We start from the raw sequence: 15,636 nt of genomic DNA on the forward strand, positions 1-15,636 counted from the left end.
TAATACTATACAGTAAGAGCTGTGTAATAGTAACAACATGCAAACAGAAGGAAGAAGGATTTAACAAAAGAATATGGTGAGAAGGATGTGAAGAACAGACACACAGCCTCTTTACAAGCTTTTACTAGGTGTTGCGTTTCTTGTGTCAGCTCTATTAAGAGATTTCCTTAGAGTAATTCTAAATATACTTCCTTAAAGGCAGCACTACCATTCTTCTCAGTGACCTTTATAATGGGCCAAGTTTCTCAAAAACGTATCTGATTTTTAACTCCTCACATATTTCAAGGGAAGTTTTGCTACTCAGATGGGAGTTGGGAGCTTCAATACCTCTGTGGCTCTGCCCTAGCTTGAGGGGCATTTTACAAACTAAACCTGGCCTGGCAAGCTTTTCTCAAATGCCTTGTATTTTCGGTTTTCTGAGGTATATAATTCTAATACAAAATTAACATGCACTGCTAGAGCTGTACTGACGGTTGGCTCAGCACAACACAGTACCCTCACATGAGTCCTACAGTGCCTTACACTCTTTTTGAGTACCAGTGATGCCAAGACAGTCTACAAAAGCAGGCAAAACAGATCATAAAACATTTTAACTAGCTGTGCATGCCTTCATCACTTAAAAATTATGTGCTTTTGTAATATACCATAAGTAGACTCAAGCTTTGTCAAAATTTTTATGCTGAGTCTCAGAGGCCCATATGCTGTACAGAACTGGTTTGATAATCAGGTGACTGGGATTCTTTTCCTGCCATCACAACACAATGTTTCATGCTTGTTATTGATCCAAGTAGGCTCCCTCCTTCAATTCCAAGTTTATGCAACCATGTTCTGCCATTTCCAATACACTTGGTTACAAATTTCCACCTCTCTTTCAAAACTGATGTACCAAAATACTGCAAGAAGTCCACTGCATGGAGTGACTACAGTGAGAAAGGAGGGGTACATGCAAGCATCTGGGAGCAATGAGCTCTTCAGCTAGAACGGAGTTTCTACACCCTCATTTCCTTCTTTTTAATATAGCACACTACAAAGATTTCCAGGAGCCCAGCCTGCTCTGTAACATCTGTTCTACACTACTGAAACAAGCTGCCATCACAAATAAAAAGAGCTTTTAGAAGGCTCTGTTAAAAATAAAAGACAGAAAAATACAGAATTCCTTACTTTAACTACCACTGTTTTATCACTTTTAAGTGCATAAAGCATTAAGTTCCCTCAAAAATTTATTCCCTAAGCACATAGATTATAGCAGCTAGATCTTCCTCTATACAGTTTTCCTTTCTTGTTGTTTAGCCTTCCTAAACTTTACTACAACAGAAAAAGAAGTCTCTTCTCCTTTTTGTTTTTTTTTTTTTTATTATACTCCAAAAGACTGCAGCCTTGTTTTGCCATCATTCCTCTCTTTGGTTATGTGCTTCTCAAGCTGTTACAGTCTAAGACATGCCACTGCTTCATAAAACAATTTAATCAACAATATTAATGTCTTTATTGACCATTTATAAACATCAAAACAATAGTTTGTGGATAAAAACATACAGAGATAATAGCAGCTCCTCAGACATTTATATTAAATTGCAAGTATGGTATTTAGGTTTAGTGGTCATCCTGGACCTTTACACTTCTCAGTAGGTACGGAGTTTCAAATCTCCATCCATACCAACAGTACCCATTCCCTTGAATTTTCAGAACATGTCCCATTCAAGTAAAGGTCCCAAGTTTTTGGGCTGACTTAGATGCATTTTCCTCCTCCCTGATATTTCTGAGCCTTCTGCCTGGGAATTCACAAAGCAGTCCAGGAGAACAGCAGCTGCCCTGCAGGCATTCCCAGACCTGGCAGGTAGCTCCACGATGGCCACTGGACATCCAGAGTGCAGGGCCACCAAGCACAGGCAGCTTAGTTACATGGTGCATGCGCAGCAAGACCAATGGATCCAGGCTCTGCCAGCTTCCTGTCAGCACCTTCGCCAACAATCCCAAGTGAGAACAAACAGTAAGAATAGCTGCTGCTTTGGTATTTATAGTAACATGCAAGAATAGCAAGATCATTCCAGGATTCAGGATGTCCCCATGCCTGGTTCTACTTCGCTCTGGAAGAATGAGCAGGACTTGCTAAGCTCTCTTGTGTGTGGAAGAGATACAGTCAGCAGCTGGAACTTACACTTTGAGTGACAAGCAGAGGAGCACTACGCTCTTGAGTTCTGTCCCAGAAAATACCAAACATGAATACAGTGAGCTCAGAACCCTATGAAGAAAACTGAATTATGCTTGAAAGCAACAAACCCCCATATTGCTGAGTCACTCATCATCCAGAAACTCTGGTCTATAATATCGTAGCCTGAATCAAAACTTTTTTTGCCCTGCACAAGAAATAAAACACACAAACCAAACAGAAAATAGAACAAAGATCATATTCTCTTGCCACCTGCTCCAAGCCTACCAGCTGAACAGCCATTTACAATGCCCAGTCTCATCGATAACATAGATGGCTGAACAGTGTGTATGCATAACACAGATGGTTTTTCCATACAACTTAGAGGCTATGATTAAAGTAATTAGTTTTGCTGTAACAAAGTTATGCATGAAAGCCCATGACCACTGGGCACTTTTTTGAGAGCAATCAAGATATGACTGCCTACATCTGTTTTTCCCCAGCCTCCCATACCTCTGTCTCCTGCTTCTTTGCAGCTTGCCTTTGTAGAACAGAGGTGCAAGAAATCTGAATTTCAGTTCTCTCATCACAAGATCTGACACAAGTGAGACCTCTAAAAGACAAGACACCAACATTTAATAGCAAGTGGGTACATTGCTAGATTCTCAAAACCTGAAGAGCTTTTGACAATTTATTCTCCCTTTTTGCAGGGAACTGTTGTCTGGCTGGAGGAAAAAAAGAAATCCGGGTCCAAAGACCAATTACACACAAAAACTGTTACTGTTGACTCAATCCAGCATGAAAAAGAATAAAGACTGTCTTCACTCTGCTTTTCATGGCAGAAAGCTTCTCTTAGCTCCCACCACTTAAAAAAAAAAACCCACAATTTTTAATCTTACATTTTCACATTGGGATACTCTGCTGCTCACCCTGTGGTGATATATTCTCTACTACTCTGTATGACAGAAGAGCTGTTGATATCCTCAGGCTTGAGCTGCGCTGATGCTCTGCCCTAATTTTCCAACATTGTTAGACAGCACTGACATAAAACCATCAGTTTGAAGTCAAGTCACAAAATAAGCTCAGATCTGAGCTGGAAAGCCTGAAGCAGATACATACTGCAACAGGACAAGCCACAGCTTGTTGAGACACTGATCCATATCTCCTTGAGACTTTCCACTGACTTGGGCACTTGCTGGCCTAGCCCTTAATCCTATAATAATCCCATCCTGCAGCCAATGCTGCAGATAATGTTCCAGATGCTTCTGAAGGTAAGATATTAAACGACTGAGATATTAACAAAAAGATTTTGTATAGTAAGCTTCACAGTAGCCTCCCTGAACACAAGCAAACAGCTACAGGTCAAGATTACAGATAATCATTGGAAACTAGAAGAGAAGTAGTTTAAAGGACAGGCTTTTAAAAACCTCTCCCACCCATTGGCTTCTTCTGCCCCATGCTTGCCCTGCCCTGGTGCACCTTCTCGCTGTGGTGCTGCCACCCATTTAACATATCCTGCTGAAGCACAGCTATTTCAGACTAGCAAGGATTTTAGCTCTTTTCCCCCTTATTACAAAGCATTAAGAAGATTCACGGCCATTGAGTTTCTTAAAAATCCTAGTGAGGAAAGGAGGAAAATGAAGGAAATCAGCTTAGCAAATATCTTTGAAGTCAGAGAGAAGTGTAAAAGTGAGTTTACAAAACAGAGGATGTTTCATAGAAGAGGCCCACAAATAAGCAGGAAAAGCTTGCCACCAACTGCTCCTTTACAAAGCAAAGATGTTGAAGGTAACTGGAAAAGACCTTTGAGAAAATAAAACTATTTGAAAAGATAAACTAATCATACATAATCTACAGAAGTACAGTTAGAAAATATATTGTATTTTAAGCGTAATGGAAGTGTTTCTGCCTGGAAAGTAAAAACAACAGAGTCCCTTTTTTTCAAGTGCAATTCTCTCCTCCAAGCTGACCTATGTCCTGTACTAACTATTGCCTTTGAAATACAAGTGTTTCATAGAATCATAGAATAGTTAGGGTTGGAAAGGACCTTAAAAGCACATAAGCCTCGGTGAGTATCCTCTTTTAAACCTAGCTCCCATATCCAATGCAGGAAGGCACTGAGCAAGTTGTTAAAAAGCTGTATCTGCCTGTGAGTCAGGCCAACTTCTGCCATTTACACAAGCTGCTACTTAAGCAGTGTCTTCCATGGGCTCCTAGCAGCAACACGCTACACGGCCATCAGTGCTGCCCAAAGTCTGCCTATGCAGCAATGAGTCACCTTGCTCCAACAGGGCTTCATCGTGTGCAACTGCAAGACAGCTGGGAGCAAAGTTTTCAGGAGAAAAAGCACTCATTAAGATGACAAAGTTTAAGACTATTACAATGCCAAAACTTTCCGCAGCCTCTGCAGTGCATAACTTCTCATTACTGGGAGCAACATAATCCTCACAAAGACTTACAAAGAATACTACTACTCAACATAAAGGCAGCGGGTCATCTTTATTTAGCAGGATTTTAAAACAGATTAAACGCCTTGTCACAAAGCAGGAGTACACATGAGAATTCTACTGAAGAACTTGCGAACAGTTTCCAGATACTTTGCTTAGTTGTTGAGGTAACTCAGTGTGGACCTGTCAGGGAGGGATTTTCTTGTTCTGCTTTGGATTTACTCACATTCAGCAAGAAGAAAACATCCACAAAACACTCAGAAGGACAAGCTGGCTCTGAAACTCTTGATGTTTTTCACCCAGTATCAGATCAGTAAGGTGCCAATTCTAGCCCACCTTTGGCTCCTTCATGCATAACAACAAAAAAGCTTGAATGCCCATTCTGAACATTTCATATTCCCTGAGCAATGTCATTTTGAAGCTTCTTTTCTTTTCAGCATTGGCTTCAACAGGAGAATTTTTATGAATTTATTAACAAATGCAAAAAGTTAAAAGGTCACACTTTTAAAGCATCCCTCTAACTTACTCTTCCAGCAGCTGCAGACAAAAGGGTCCTTCTGCAAAACTGCAAGTACTGCCTATTCTCTTCTGCAGCACTATGACAGTTAAAAGCCCACTTTCTTCTTTGATGTCTAGAATTTTATGTACCTGAAAATAATTTCTCAGTAATTTTCTCTGTAAAGCAGTACCTCATACCTGTCAGCAAGAAACTACTGATTGAATTTTCCATAGAACCTAAGCTTCTCACACAGCTGCAGGATGAGCCTTCAAAACACTACCAAGGATATACAGTTTTGAAATACCCCACAGATTTGCTGGGCCTATTGGAGGGATTTATCTAGTTTCCTTTCTTTACCAACACACCCAAGTCTGGATATTTGTAACCCATGGATCTGGCAAGTTTGTCCTAGTTATCTAGTAGATGTTACAAGTCATTTTAATGCGGCATGTCAGTCTTAAGTGTTCTTATATTAAGGAAAGCCACAAGCTCTATTGATCCAGGAAGACAGTAGTTCAATGGTTTGTATTAGACATTTTCAATTAAACCACAAGGAGTAGAAATTCAATTTTGAAAGGCTACACTTTTCTGTCGAGGCCAACCTGCTAGAGACAATACACCAGTCACAGCTGATGCACACTAAGCTTCCATACAATCCTTTCAACTAATTCAAGAACACTGTTGATTTTGAGGAAATAGTATGCAATTCTTAATTAATGATCTTCATACAGATTAAAATCTGATGGAAGAACAAAAGGTGAACTCAAACTAGAATGGGCCAGAAGGTGGGGCAGTACAGTATGAAGTTAGAGACAAAAGAGAAGGGTCCCAGTTTTCAGAACATACCAATTGTCTGCCCATGAAAAAAAAACACCTTCCACAACAGAAGCTACAGAAAATAGGGGCTTAGAGACAATGGAATAAACAAGACTGGCGAAACTAATGCAACCCAAACATAACAATGTCTCAAATTTTTAACAGCATTATCACCAATGAATACACCATCTCAACACAGACTTAGGCACACCAGTTCCACTCTTTAGCATGAATTTGGAAGATTGAAGGTACTCATGCTTCCTTACTTCTGTGAACTAGTTTGAGACTTGTACTGTAAACAGCAGTAACTATTTCCAGCTTCACTTTCACTTGGAGAAGTGGCCAGACCCCTGAAGAAAGGGTTTCAAAGTCTTAACTGCAATGGTAAAGTTACAACATACAATAGACTTTGTGAAAATTCTGTCTTAATTCATTGTGGCCTAATTAGATGTTGCAGTTTTAAACTGTATGAATGATGACATATAACCAGATTTATTGCAACAATGACAGGACAAGAAATAGCTGAGATTTGCTATTCTGTTTTACTTACACTGACTTATGGCTAAGCTGCCTCTTTAAAAAACGGTATGTTATTGATACAGGTATTGTATATTTCTGTGATTCGTAAGTCACTTTAAAAAGTAGCTTTTGGCACAGTGCCATAAACACCAAGTCCAAGTAGATCTGTATTACACAGATCACCGACCTGAATCTACTGATACTCTTATAATCTTGCCCGTCAATCCAGCTGTCAGGCAAGCTCATTAAATCCCAGATACGAAGCATACAGAATTCTAGTTGAGGAAAAAAGCTTTCAAAATGGCCATTTAAAAACTTCTACCATTATCTTTCCTCAAAAACAATGAAAAACTATTTCTGTTTCCCTGACACTTAATACAAAAAGCAAAATCAAAGCTTCACTCCTTTAAGGTAGGGTCCATGCCACATCCAAAAGGCAATTTAACCAGTTGACTCCTACTACTTGCACCTCAAACCAATTAATTTGTGCAATGATTCATTTTCTAAAGACCGTTTCAAGTTTTACCCTGTTGCATTTCAACTTTTAACTGTAATTTTAAGCCAGATTTAAACAACTGTAAGCCTTATATTACAACCTTATGAACATATTACCTGTCACATAATAACTACTATCAAAAAGTTCTCACAATGGTATTGGTACATAAAAATCACCACACTGATTTTTATGCAGCTGTGACACCACTGGGTTTGCCACTTGTCAGAGATTTAAAATGTTTAAATAGATATCTACTTCATGAACTTGAGCCTCAGAATACTTAACTTCACAAACCCATCTTGTATTCTTTAATCATGGTTTCTCAAATACATATAAAACCATGGGTTTCAATCGTGGATTTCTTTAAATTTTAGATCAGATGGCAGATGTGGATTACCAACTCTGCATGCGATCTAATACTCCACAGCTACATCAGGATGTAGCAGTACACATTAACTGTTCCTTTACTAATGGAAAAGCAGAAACTAGATTTGACTGAGGGAGCTGTTTTAAATACTCTCCTTTTTGGTGGGGAAGAGGCTTCCCTTCAGTAGCTTAAAGAGTCTGTAGACAAGGGCTAAAAACGCAGTTTCCTGGGTCTACCTGGGTTTTGTACCACAAAAGTGAAATTAAATAGAACAAAATCCAAAGAACAAAAATCCAGCCTAACAAGGTGGCAAGCCCAGAAGTTACAGGTGTTGGCAGGAAGTTATGACAGCACCAAAATGATGGAAGAGATGGACTTACACATAATTTATTATTCCTACCTTCCAAATACTTAGAGACTTTCTCCATTCGAACTGCCATATGGTAAAGAGAATGAACAGAAAGATGCAACGTTTAGCTTTAAAATCATTTCCAGAAAACAAGCCCCCAAAAATCTGTAGTTGTGATTATTAGTAGTATAAAGGAAGTTATTTGTCCGAACCTGAGGTTAGGTCAGATCCTCTGTTCTTTTTATCTTCTACTATTTCATAGAACGGGCCTATTACTTGTAGTAATTCTTCAACTTTGTCCGTCATTGGCATACTCTCAAGAATCTGCACAAGTCCAAAATATGAAGCATCTTATGAAACAGCATTTCATTATTCATTCATTTCAACTGATGTTAGAAACTGCTGGTCATTGTACAACATTTCACCGAATCGCCACATTATTCTGATTTTCTTCACTTTTTTATTAATAAAGGAAAACAACATAAAATTAATCTACCATACATGAATCTGAACTAGCTATATTAGCTTTTCTTAGGTGAAGAGAAGATGGCAGAGCTAATGCATTTGCCAACAGAATACAGCAAAACTGGGATGATATAAAGAAAGAAGAGCAAACCAGAACCAAGAGCAGCAAACTAGAAACAAGTTCTGCTCTTGAAGTCACTTGGACCTCTTACTTTGATAAAAATTCCTTTATTTTAAGTTAAAAACCCAATACCTTCAACCATCTGACAGGAATACAAAATCTTACATCTAAAGTAGACTAAACAGAAGAGATTTAATAAGTATTATTTTAAAAGCATACCTTCCAACACAAACCATTCTATGGAATTCTATGTTATTATGTTCCAATTCTATTTTACGGTTCTTTCAACCAAGCTTTTTGCCAATAGCTTTGTTCCTCCTTTATTTTCTATTTTTTATTATTATTTTTGAAGAGGTAATAGCTATAGGAAGAGACTGCAGAAGCAAATTAACAGCTACAGTACACCCCCACCTCCAGAAGAGCACCAAGAAAGCAACAGATGGAGATACAAGTTGCGACAGAACATGCTGCTCAAAAGCACCAAGCGTATCACTAAGCAGAAGAAGCAAAAGCATTACTTCACAAAGCAGGAGTGCCAGGCAGGCTAACAGTCAATAGGTAACAAGTCAACAGCAGGTAACAAGTCAACACTTGCAAACCAATCCAGGACACCGAGAGACAATCTTATCAACCTGCAGTTTCATTGTCACTTCTCTGATCTATTCAGTGTATATAATTCATTCCCTATTTTTCAGAGAGAAATGTTCTGTGCTGAGACACTGAGCTGGATACAAGCCAGAGTCAGGGCAGTTCTCTGATTTTAATTTTTTTTTTAACCTAAAGAACACTGAGAGAAACAAGAAGCCTGCTCTAGAATAGCACTTGTATTTGCTATATATTTACTTATACAGTCTGTACTGTAAGTTGTTTCATACATGTTATTTCCATGATGCCTGCAAATAACTGCTCTTCGCCTAAGCACACTGCAATATAATCTTGGAGCAATTCTTAGAGCCTTACCACACAGTTTCTGCTAGAGTTTTATAATTGCTAGCTTTTAGGTGAGCAAGAAAAACAGCAAATGTTTCCACAAACAAAACCAGTTGCTTACTTATATAGCCACTTATCGAAATATGCAATCTTAAAACTTGATAGTCCTTATTACTGTTCTCTTTGGATGTCAGAAAATTCATATATTAAGACCCTTGTTTTAAATTAAAAATACCATATAGTTTTAACTCTTCTTTATGCCAAGCTATCACTCATTTTTAATGTAAAACAAACCAAGATACATGAAATGTAAATCAATTAAACAGGATTTCAATATAAAATTTCAGAAATGCTACTTGGAAGTTAGATTAACCTTAAAATGCACCTGAACTCTTGGCTAAGACCAAGACATGTTTGGTCATCTCCCACCACCACCTCAAAAAATCACCTAGCCACATTCCTCAACAGCTGCCATTTTCAAGGCTACCACATGAAGGGAAAAAAACTAACCAAAAAAAAACCCACAAGCAAGTTTACAACAAAAAGTATTTTGTGACAGGGTCATCTGAAGCATGCGTATCCCAACCATGATGTGCAAATGGTAGGGACATGCCCTAGAGGCAGGGGGGAAATATAACAATCTTATACACCCTTAAACACAGTCCTGTAGTATCAGTATACAAGTGGGGTTTTGCCCCCTTAGACATTGATACCTATGCAGCAACAGCAGAACACCCACAGTAACACCACAAGGATTAGAAGCAGTATGTGCTGATGAAACAACCCAGTGGATCCATTTGAAATGCACCTCCATGGACATTTCAAGTAGAATCAATTGGGTTGGAAAAGCTGAAGCTAGTATTTCCAGAGTGAAAGCTGAAACAGCACCACAGCAGGGTAAACAGATTCCCCAGTTTCAAAGCAGAGTGAGGCAAGAAGCCATTTACTCTCCAACCCCTACATGTAAACTGTTCAGAGGCAGAATATTTGTACTTTATTAGGGTCAACTGAGTACACTTCCTCACAGGAGGCTTCCAAGGTTTTTTTTACAACAAACACCGCAGTTTCACTTAAGTTTTAGTGTCCTGACCAAATCAATGCAATGCAATAACTTGCACCAAAAAAATAAGATTCTCTACTTAAGTATTAATGCATTTGAGCCTGAGATTTAAAATAAAGTACTAAATCTTGTAGTACACATTCAAACAGAACTATTAAAATTTAGTGGGATTTTTGACCAGATGAATATTTGGCTGTGTTTTCTGGAGTTGTTTATTTCTCATTTTAAAGCAACTACATTAACACCATCAGGAACTAAATTATCAAAATTGCAGACAGGAAGAAGAATAGTAGTCAGGCTCCATTTCCATGCCTAGTAGAAGTTTTTGTTGTATCAGTCATTAGACATGTTAAGAGATCAATGTCAAGATAGTGGCCCAGGAAAAAAGCAAGTGTCTTCGCAGTAGAAGTTACATTTTCTCCCTAATGCTAATCTCATTACAATAATACATTACAATGATACTTTTATCTGGATTGACAGTAAACAATGTTTAAACTAGAAAGGGCACCTAGAAGAGCTTCAGTGAAAAGACTGCAGTGAAGAGTTAGTTAATAAAAGACAATTACTTTAATTCTGAATGTTTACTTCAGCTAATGCTGCAATTCCTGCTTAATAACTATGACTGTTTGCATTACACATCTATTCCAAAAAATAGACCAAACTACCCAGTTGCAATCATATATTTGCATGTATATAATAATTAGAACTATTACGTACAAGGAATAGTTTCATGACAAGTACAGAAAATTCAGGTTGCTGAGTTCTTCTTGGAAAAAAATAATTAAAAAAAAAAAACAAACCAAAGATTACTTATTTGATTATACTCATGCCTCCAGTCATGACAGTGAGACTCTTGCTCCTGAAGTCCTTCTGGAAGGTTGTTTTTTCCTTTCTAAGGTACAGATCAGTTACCTCTCTCTCAACTCTGAGAGCTGAGGCAGTTTGCAGGAAATCAGCTTTTCTTCTGTTGTACTTTAAGTTCCACTGTTTTCCCCACTGCTCCCTTTATCATGATTTACCTTTCTTTAGCTCTTTCATTTAAGCTTCCTATCAGCTAGAGCTCTCCTGTTTCTCTGAAAGCAACCAAACTCTACAGCTTTGGAAGGAACTACCTGATTTTCTTCTCCCTGTGGGCCAGACAACATAGTACTGAAACATTATGGTTCACATAGGGAATAACTCATTTGGAGCTTTGACAGTAGCGGTCAGCAAGAACCCCCTCATGTTCCCTAATTTATTTCTGGAATATTTGTTCTGGAAGACCCCTCCCACTCATTAATAAACTTACCTTTTTCATTTCTTCGACATAGGCTATCATGGCTTCTTCTTTGGACATATCTCCCAAGGCACTCCAAGCATCCCTAGGAAAGAAAGCCGCATACATCTTCACTATCTCCAGGGCCTACCGGATTTTTTTTAGGCCTGCCCTTAAGTAGGTCAGTTATGTAATGCCCAAAGTTCCTCTGATACAAGTAAAATGCAACAACAATTCACTTTTTTAAGTCCAAATATATAATTTGCAAGGATAATCACATAGTGGTACATCAACAGAGATGCAACAAACTGAACAGCCTGGGGCACTGAAGAGCCCCTCTCTAACCAACTATCATCTTGTACCCAGTAAACTGTTAACAAGCCCAGATACAGGACACACACATTTCCCTTTTGATCAACTGGATTTTTTTAAGACTCTCTGCTGCAAAAAAAGAGCAGGTACAGACACTTCAGCCAGCACTTGCAAACAGTTGTCAGCAAGTTAGAACAGTTTAACCATCATCCCCAGTTACCACAGTAGCTACTTATGACCTAAAAAAATCTCCTGCTCTCCAACTCTGCAACACAGAAAGCTCAAATCCGATTTATCTGTATTGCACAAGGAATATATCAGAACAGAGACTGCAATAAAACATTTCGATACTCAGTCTTGCACTTGATTCTTGATTTGTCACTCTCCCTCCCTCTTGCCAGAGTATTTGTCCCACTTAGAGCAAAACTCCAAGGTTGGTGGCTCATGTTTCAGCTACAACCAACCAGGTTCCAGGAAGCTTATTGCCCTAGTCCTCTGCAAAGACAGACCCTCTAACCTGTCTTGGGGAGAAAGGAAAGCAAGAAAAAGGGGTGGGAAGGATAGGTGGGTGAGGGAAGTCAAAGGAATCATTTTACAGATTCAAGACAAGACAACCATGACCATAAAAACAGTAATAATACTTGTACTTCAGGAAAAGTCTTTACTAAAATATAATAAGCAAAGCATTCAGGTGGCTTTTAAACAGATCTCAGCAATCTGGTGCATCAAAAGTCTCCTCAGCACAAGGAAAATACAGTGGGAAGCCCTACCACTGAGCTTCCACAGAAAGACACACAAACCAGACCTCTCCCCAAGAGCCTGAAACTGTCAATGAGCACACACTTATTTCAGGCTCACATGATACATGAAAACTTGAGAAGGAAGAATTCCAGACTCATCCACATTACCCATTCTGCAGAACACCTACAGTTTCATTCTACAACATGGGATAAACATTGCAGAAATACTGTCATGCTGCTTGCCCAAGCAAAACCTGCCCACCTGCAGAAACCAAAGGACTGTTCTCACCAGCAGCTCTGAGAAATTATGAGTTATCTGGGCAAGAAAGTTGTAACACAAGACAGAATATTAATTCAAGCATCAAAGGTTGTGGTAATTCTTTAAGAGAGAAATAAACTCACTACACACTTTCTCCAAGTGCCACTCTGCTAAATATCTCCACTCTAAGCATTAATAGAAACCCAAAACAACTCCCTCAAAAATAAAAACAAACAACCCACAACACCAAACTCCCCCCCCCCCCCCCCCGCCTCGGGCTCCCCCCCAAAACCTCCCAAACACCACCACAAAACACTAACTCATGAAAAGTTACCATTTATATCTACCAATCGGATCCCAAAATCCAGGTCGTGGAATGTTACAGGGTCCTTGGGTTGCTTGCTTATAAAAGCTATAGAACTTGAGCATCATTTCATTCGTTGGCTGGAATGAACCTAGTGAAGGCATTTTGAAATACAATTAAATTGCAATCAAGAATACTAACAAGCATTTTACAAGTTTAGCTTTTCTGCGAGAAAACAGCCTGCAGTTTGTTACAGCCTGAGTCACAGCAGTACAATTTAAGTCAAAGATGAATCTACCATGAATCAGCACCACTATTTACTTCACAAACAGCAAGCTGCAGATTGAGTTTAAGGGACTATAACCTTTATCATCCCTAAGGTCAGACTCCACAATTAAAATAAAAAGAGAGTAATAAGTAACATGAAGCAAGTGTCCTTTCACTTAGTTTAAAGGGACACGTAAACAAAGTATATTGCAAGTCACTTTACTGTTACAAACAGAAACTCAGGAAAAGACTGCAAAACTTTAAACAAACTAACAACAAAACAAATCCAAACCACAGCCTTCTACCGTGCTTTTATTATTTGGGGTGTTTGACAGCACTTTCAGTAACAGTTCCATTATATCTTCTCACTTTTTTCTCTTCTTCCTTTGTGGAACACACTTTTGTAGAGGTAGAAGACATAGATACAAAACTGTAACAGCTGGCAGGGAAGATTCATAACCAGTCTATTAAATCAAATACTTTGAGGTTCGGTTGTACTAACTGGGAAAAATATACAGTGACCTTTACCTTCATACCTCAACAAACCCAGCTTTACTTACACCAGAATAATGACGTACCCAACAACCAATTTTTTTATTATTATTATTACTCTTATAAAAAAAGACATTCTGATTGTTTCGCTTTTCCGTTAACTCCTTCAGCAGAGGACACTCATGGTAACAGCTCTGAACCCGTCAAACCAACTTGAGGCTTTCAGGGAGGCTGAGACCCCTCCCCAGCTCCCCGTGCCGCACCCCGGGCAGCTGACAGCCCTTTCCTCCAGGCACCCGCGAGGGCCCCGCAGCCCCCGAGCCGGGGTTTCTCCAGGAGAGGCGGACGCAGCTCTCAGACCGAGGTTTCCAAGCCGCCACCTGCTGACAGGCTCCCGGCGGCCCTGCTGCCCTGGCCTGAGCCCCCGGCGGGGAGGGGAGCGCCACCGCCGCTACCTCGGAGAAAGCAGAAGGGGCTCGCCGCTGCCGGGCCCCGCCCGCCGCGCAGGTGCCTGCCGGGCGGCCAGGCCCCGAGCCGGTGTCCCGGCTGCCCCCGCCGCACATACCATTTTTGGGCAGGCTCTGGATCACCTTCACGGCCGCCTCGAACCTGGTGGCGTGCACGGAGCCGGTCTCCGCCATATCCCCGTCCCGTCCGTTCACCGCCCGCCGCCTCCTGCTGCACGGCCGCCGGGCCGCGTCCGGCGGGCCGGGCTTAGCTCTGCCTTCCTCGTCGCGGTAACTGCAGTCGACTGCACAGGAGAGTGGCTGAGCCGCGCCGGGCCGTACGCAACCAACCCCCGGCGGCAGCGGGGAGGAACGCCCGGCCTCCGCCCCGATCCCCCAGCCCTCCCCCTCCGGCTGCCTCAGCCCAGCCCGCCCCTCGGACCGGCCTCGCCCCACGGAGCGCGACCCGCAACCCCCGCAGCCCAACGGACAACACTCCCTACCTCCGCTCCGGCTTCAGGCGCCCATGTTATGCCTCCGGCCGCGGCGCCCTTCCCCTCCGCTCGCACCACCCTGAGGTCTCCATGGGCACGCCGGGAAACGTAGTCCGCCCGCCGCGCCCCTCGGCCGCCCGGCAGGCCCATGCAGGTGTCCCCCCCACCCGCGCTTTCTGTTCCTGCCTCCGCCATCTCAGGCCGTGCCCTCCGGCAGCTGCTAGCCGCGGCGGGCAAGGGCGGCGAGGCCGAGGCCGAGGAGAGGCCCCTGGGCAGCCTGTGCCCGTGGGCCTCTCAGAGCTGCTCTGGGCAGTGGCGGGTTCAGTCCTGCGGACCGAGAAGCCGTTGGAGTTCTGATCCCAGGGAATGCCTCCCGTGTGCGTCGAGGGAGCAGTTCTCTGATTATTTTTTTAATTTTTTCCCTTGTTTCTTTTTTCTTTTTCTTTCTGCTTCCATCTTCTTGCTACACTATCCCCTCCCTGCTTATAATCTATAATTACATTTCAAATCGTGCCATATTTCACCCGTTTTTTGAATCTCAGTTATCCTCAGGAGATCCCTCACCACACTGGCAGTCTGCTTTGCTGCTTCCTCTTCTCCTCACAGCCTATTACCCACACCTACTTCCATGCAATTCACTTAAATTACCACTGCAGCCACGTATTTCTGCAATAGCTTTAAGGACTCCTATTTAAATTAAAATGTTAGGTGTAAGATCTGAAAAGCTGAGAACCTGGGGAGTAATTATTTCCATGGTATTGGGAGATGAGGGTGAATACCAGCACAGTACCACCAGCTAGCTCAGTAGCTAAATAAATGAATGGCCTTATTCAAAAGCACTGCGCATCCAGC

General features: G+C 41.2%; 1 protein-coding gene across 2 annotated transcripts in view; it reads right to left on the reverse strand.

Annotated features, from left to right (window-relative positions):
- ACBD5 (acyl-CoA binding domain containing 5) overlaps positions 1-14,874 on the reverse strand; it is a 29,997-nt gene extending 15,123 nt beyond the window's left edge. Inside the window, exons 1-6 of one of the 2 annotated variants that reach the window (XM_031052533.2) lie at positions 14,794-14,874; positions 14,410-14,595; positions 13,116-13,236; positions 11,504-11,576; positions 7,852-7,963; positions 7,691-7,723 (exon numbers count right to left, since the gene is read on the reverse strand). In XM_031052533.2, the coding sequence (XP_030908393.2) occupies positions 7,691-7,723; positions 7,852-7,963; positions 11,504-11,576; positions 13,116-13,236; positions 14,410-14,485 (415 nt within the window). In that variant the 5' untranslated portion in view covers positions 14,486-14,595; positions 14,794-14,874. The remainder of the gene's footprint in view (positions 1-7,690; positions 7,724-7,851; positions 7,964-11,503; positions 11,577-13,115; positions 13,237-14,409; positions 14,596-14,793) is intronic. The other variant, XM_031052535.2, reaches the window with a different exon arrangement.
- Between the last annotated feature and the right edge of the window lie 762 nt (positions 14,875-15,636).

The sequence above is a fragment of the Melopsittacus undulatus genome, chromosome 1 (genome assembly GCF_012275295.1).
Source record: "Melopsittacus undulatus isolate bMelUnd1 chromosome 1, bMelUnd1.mat.Z, whole genome shotgun sequence".
NCBI lineage: Eukaryota > Metazoa > Chordata > Aves > Psittaciformes > Psittaculidae > Melopsittacus > Melopsittacus undulatus.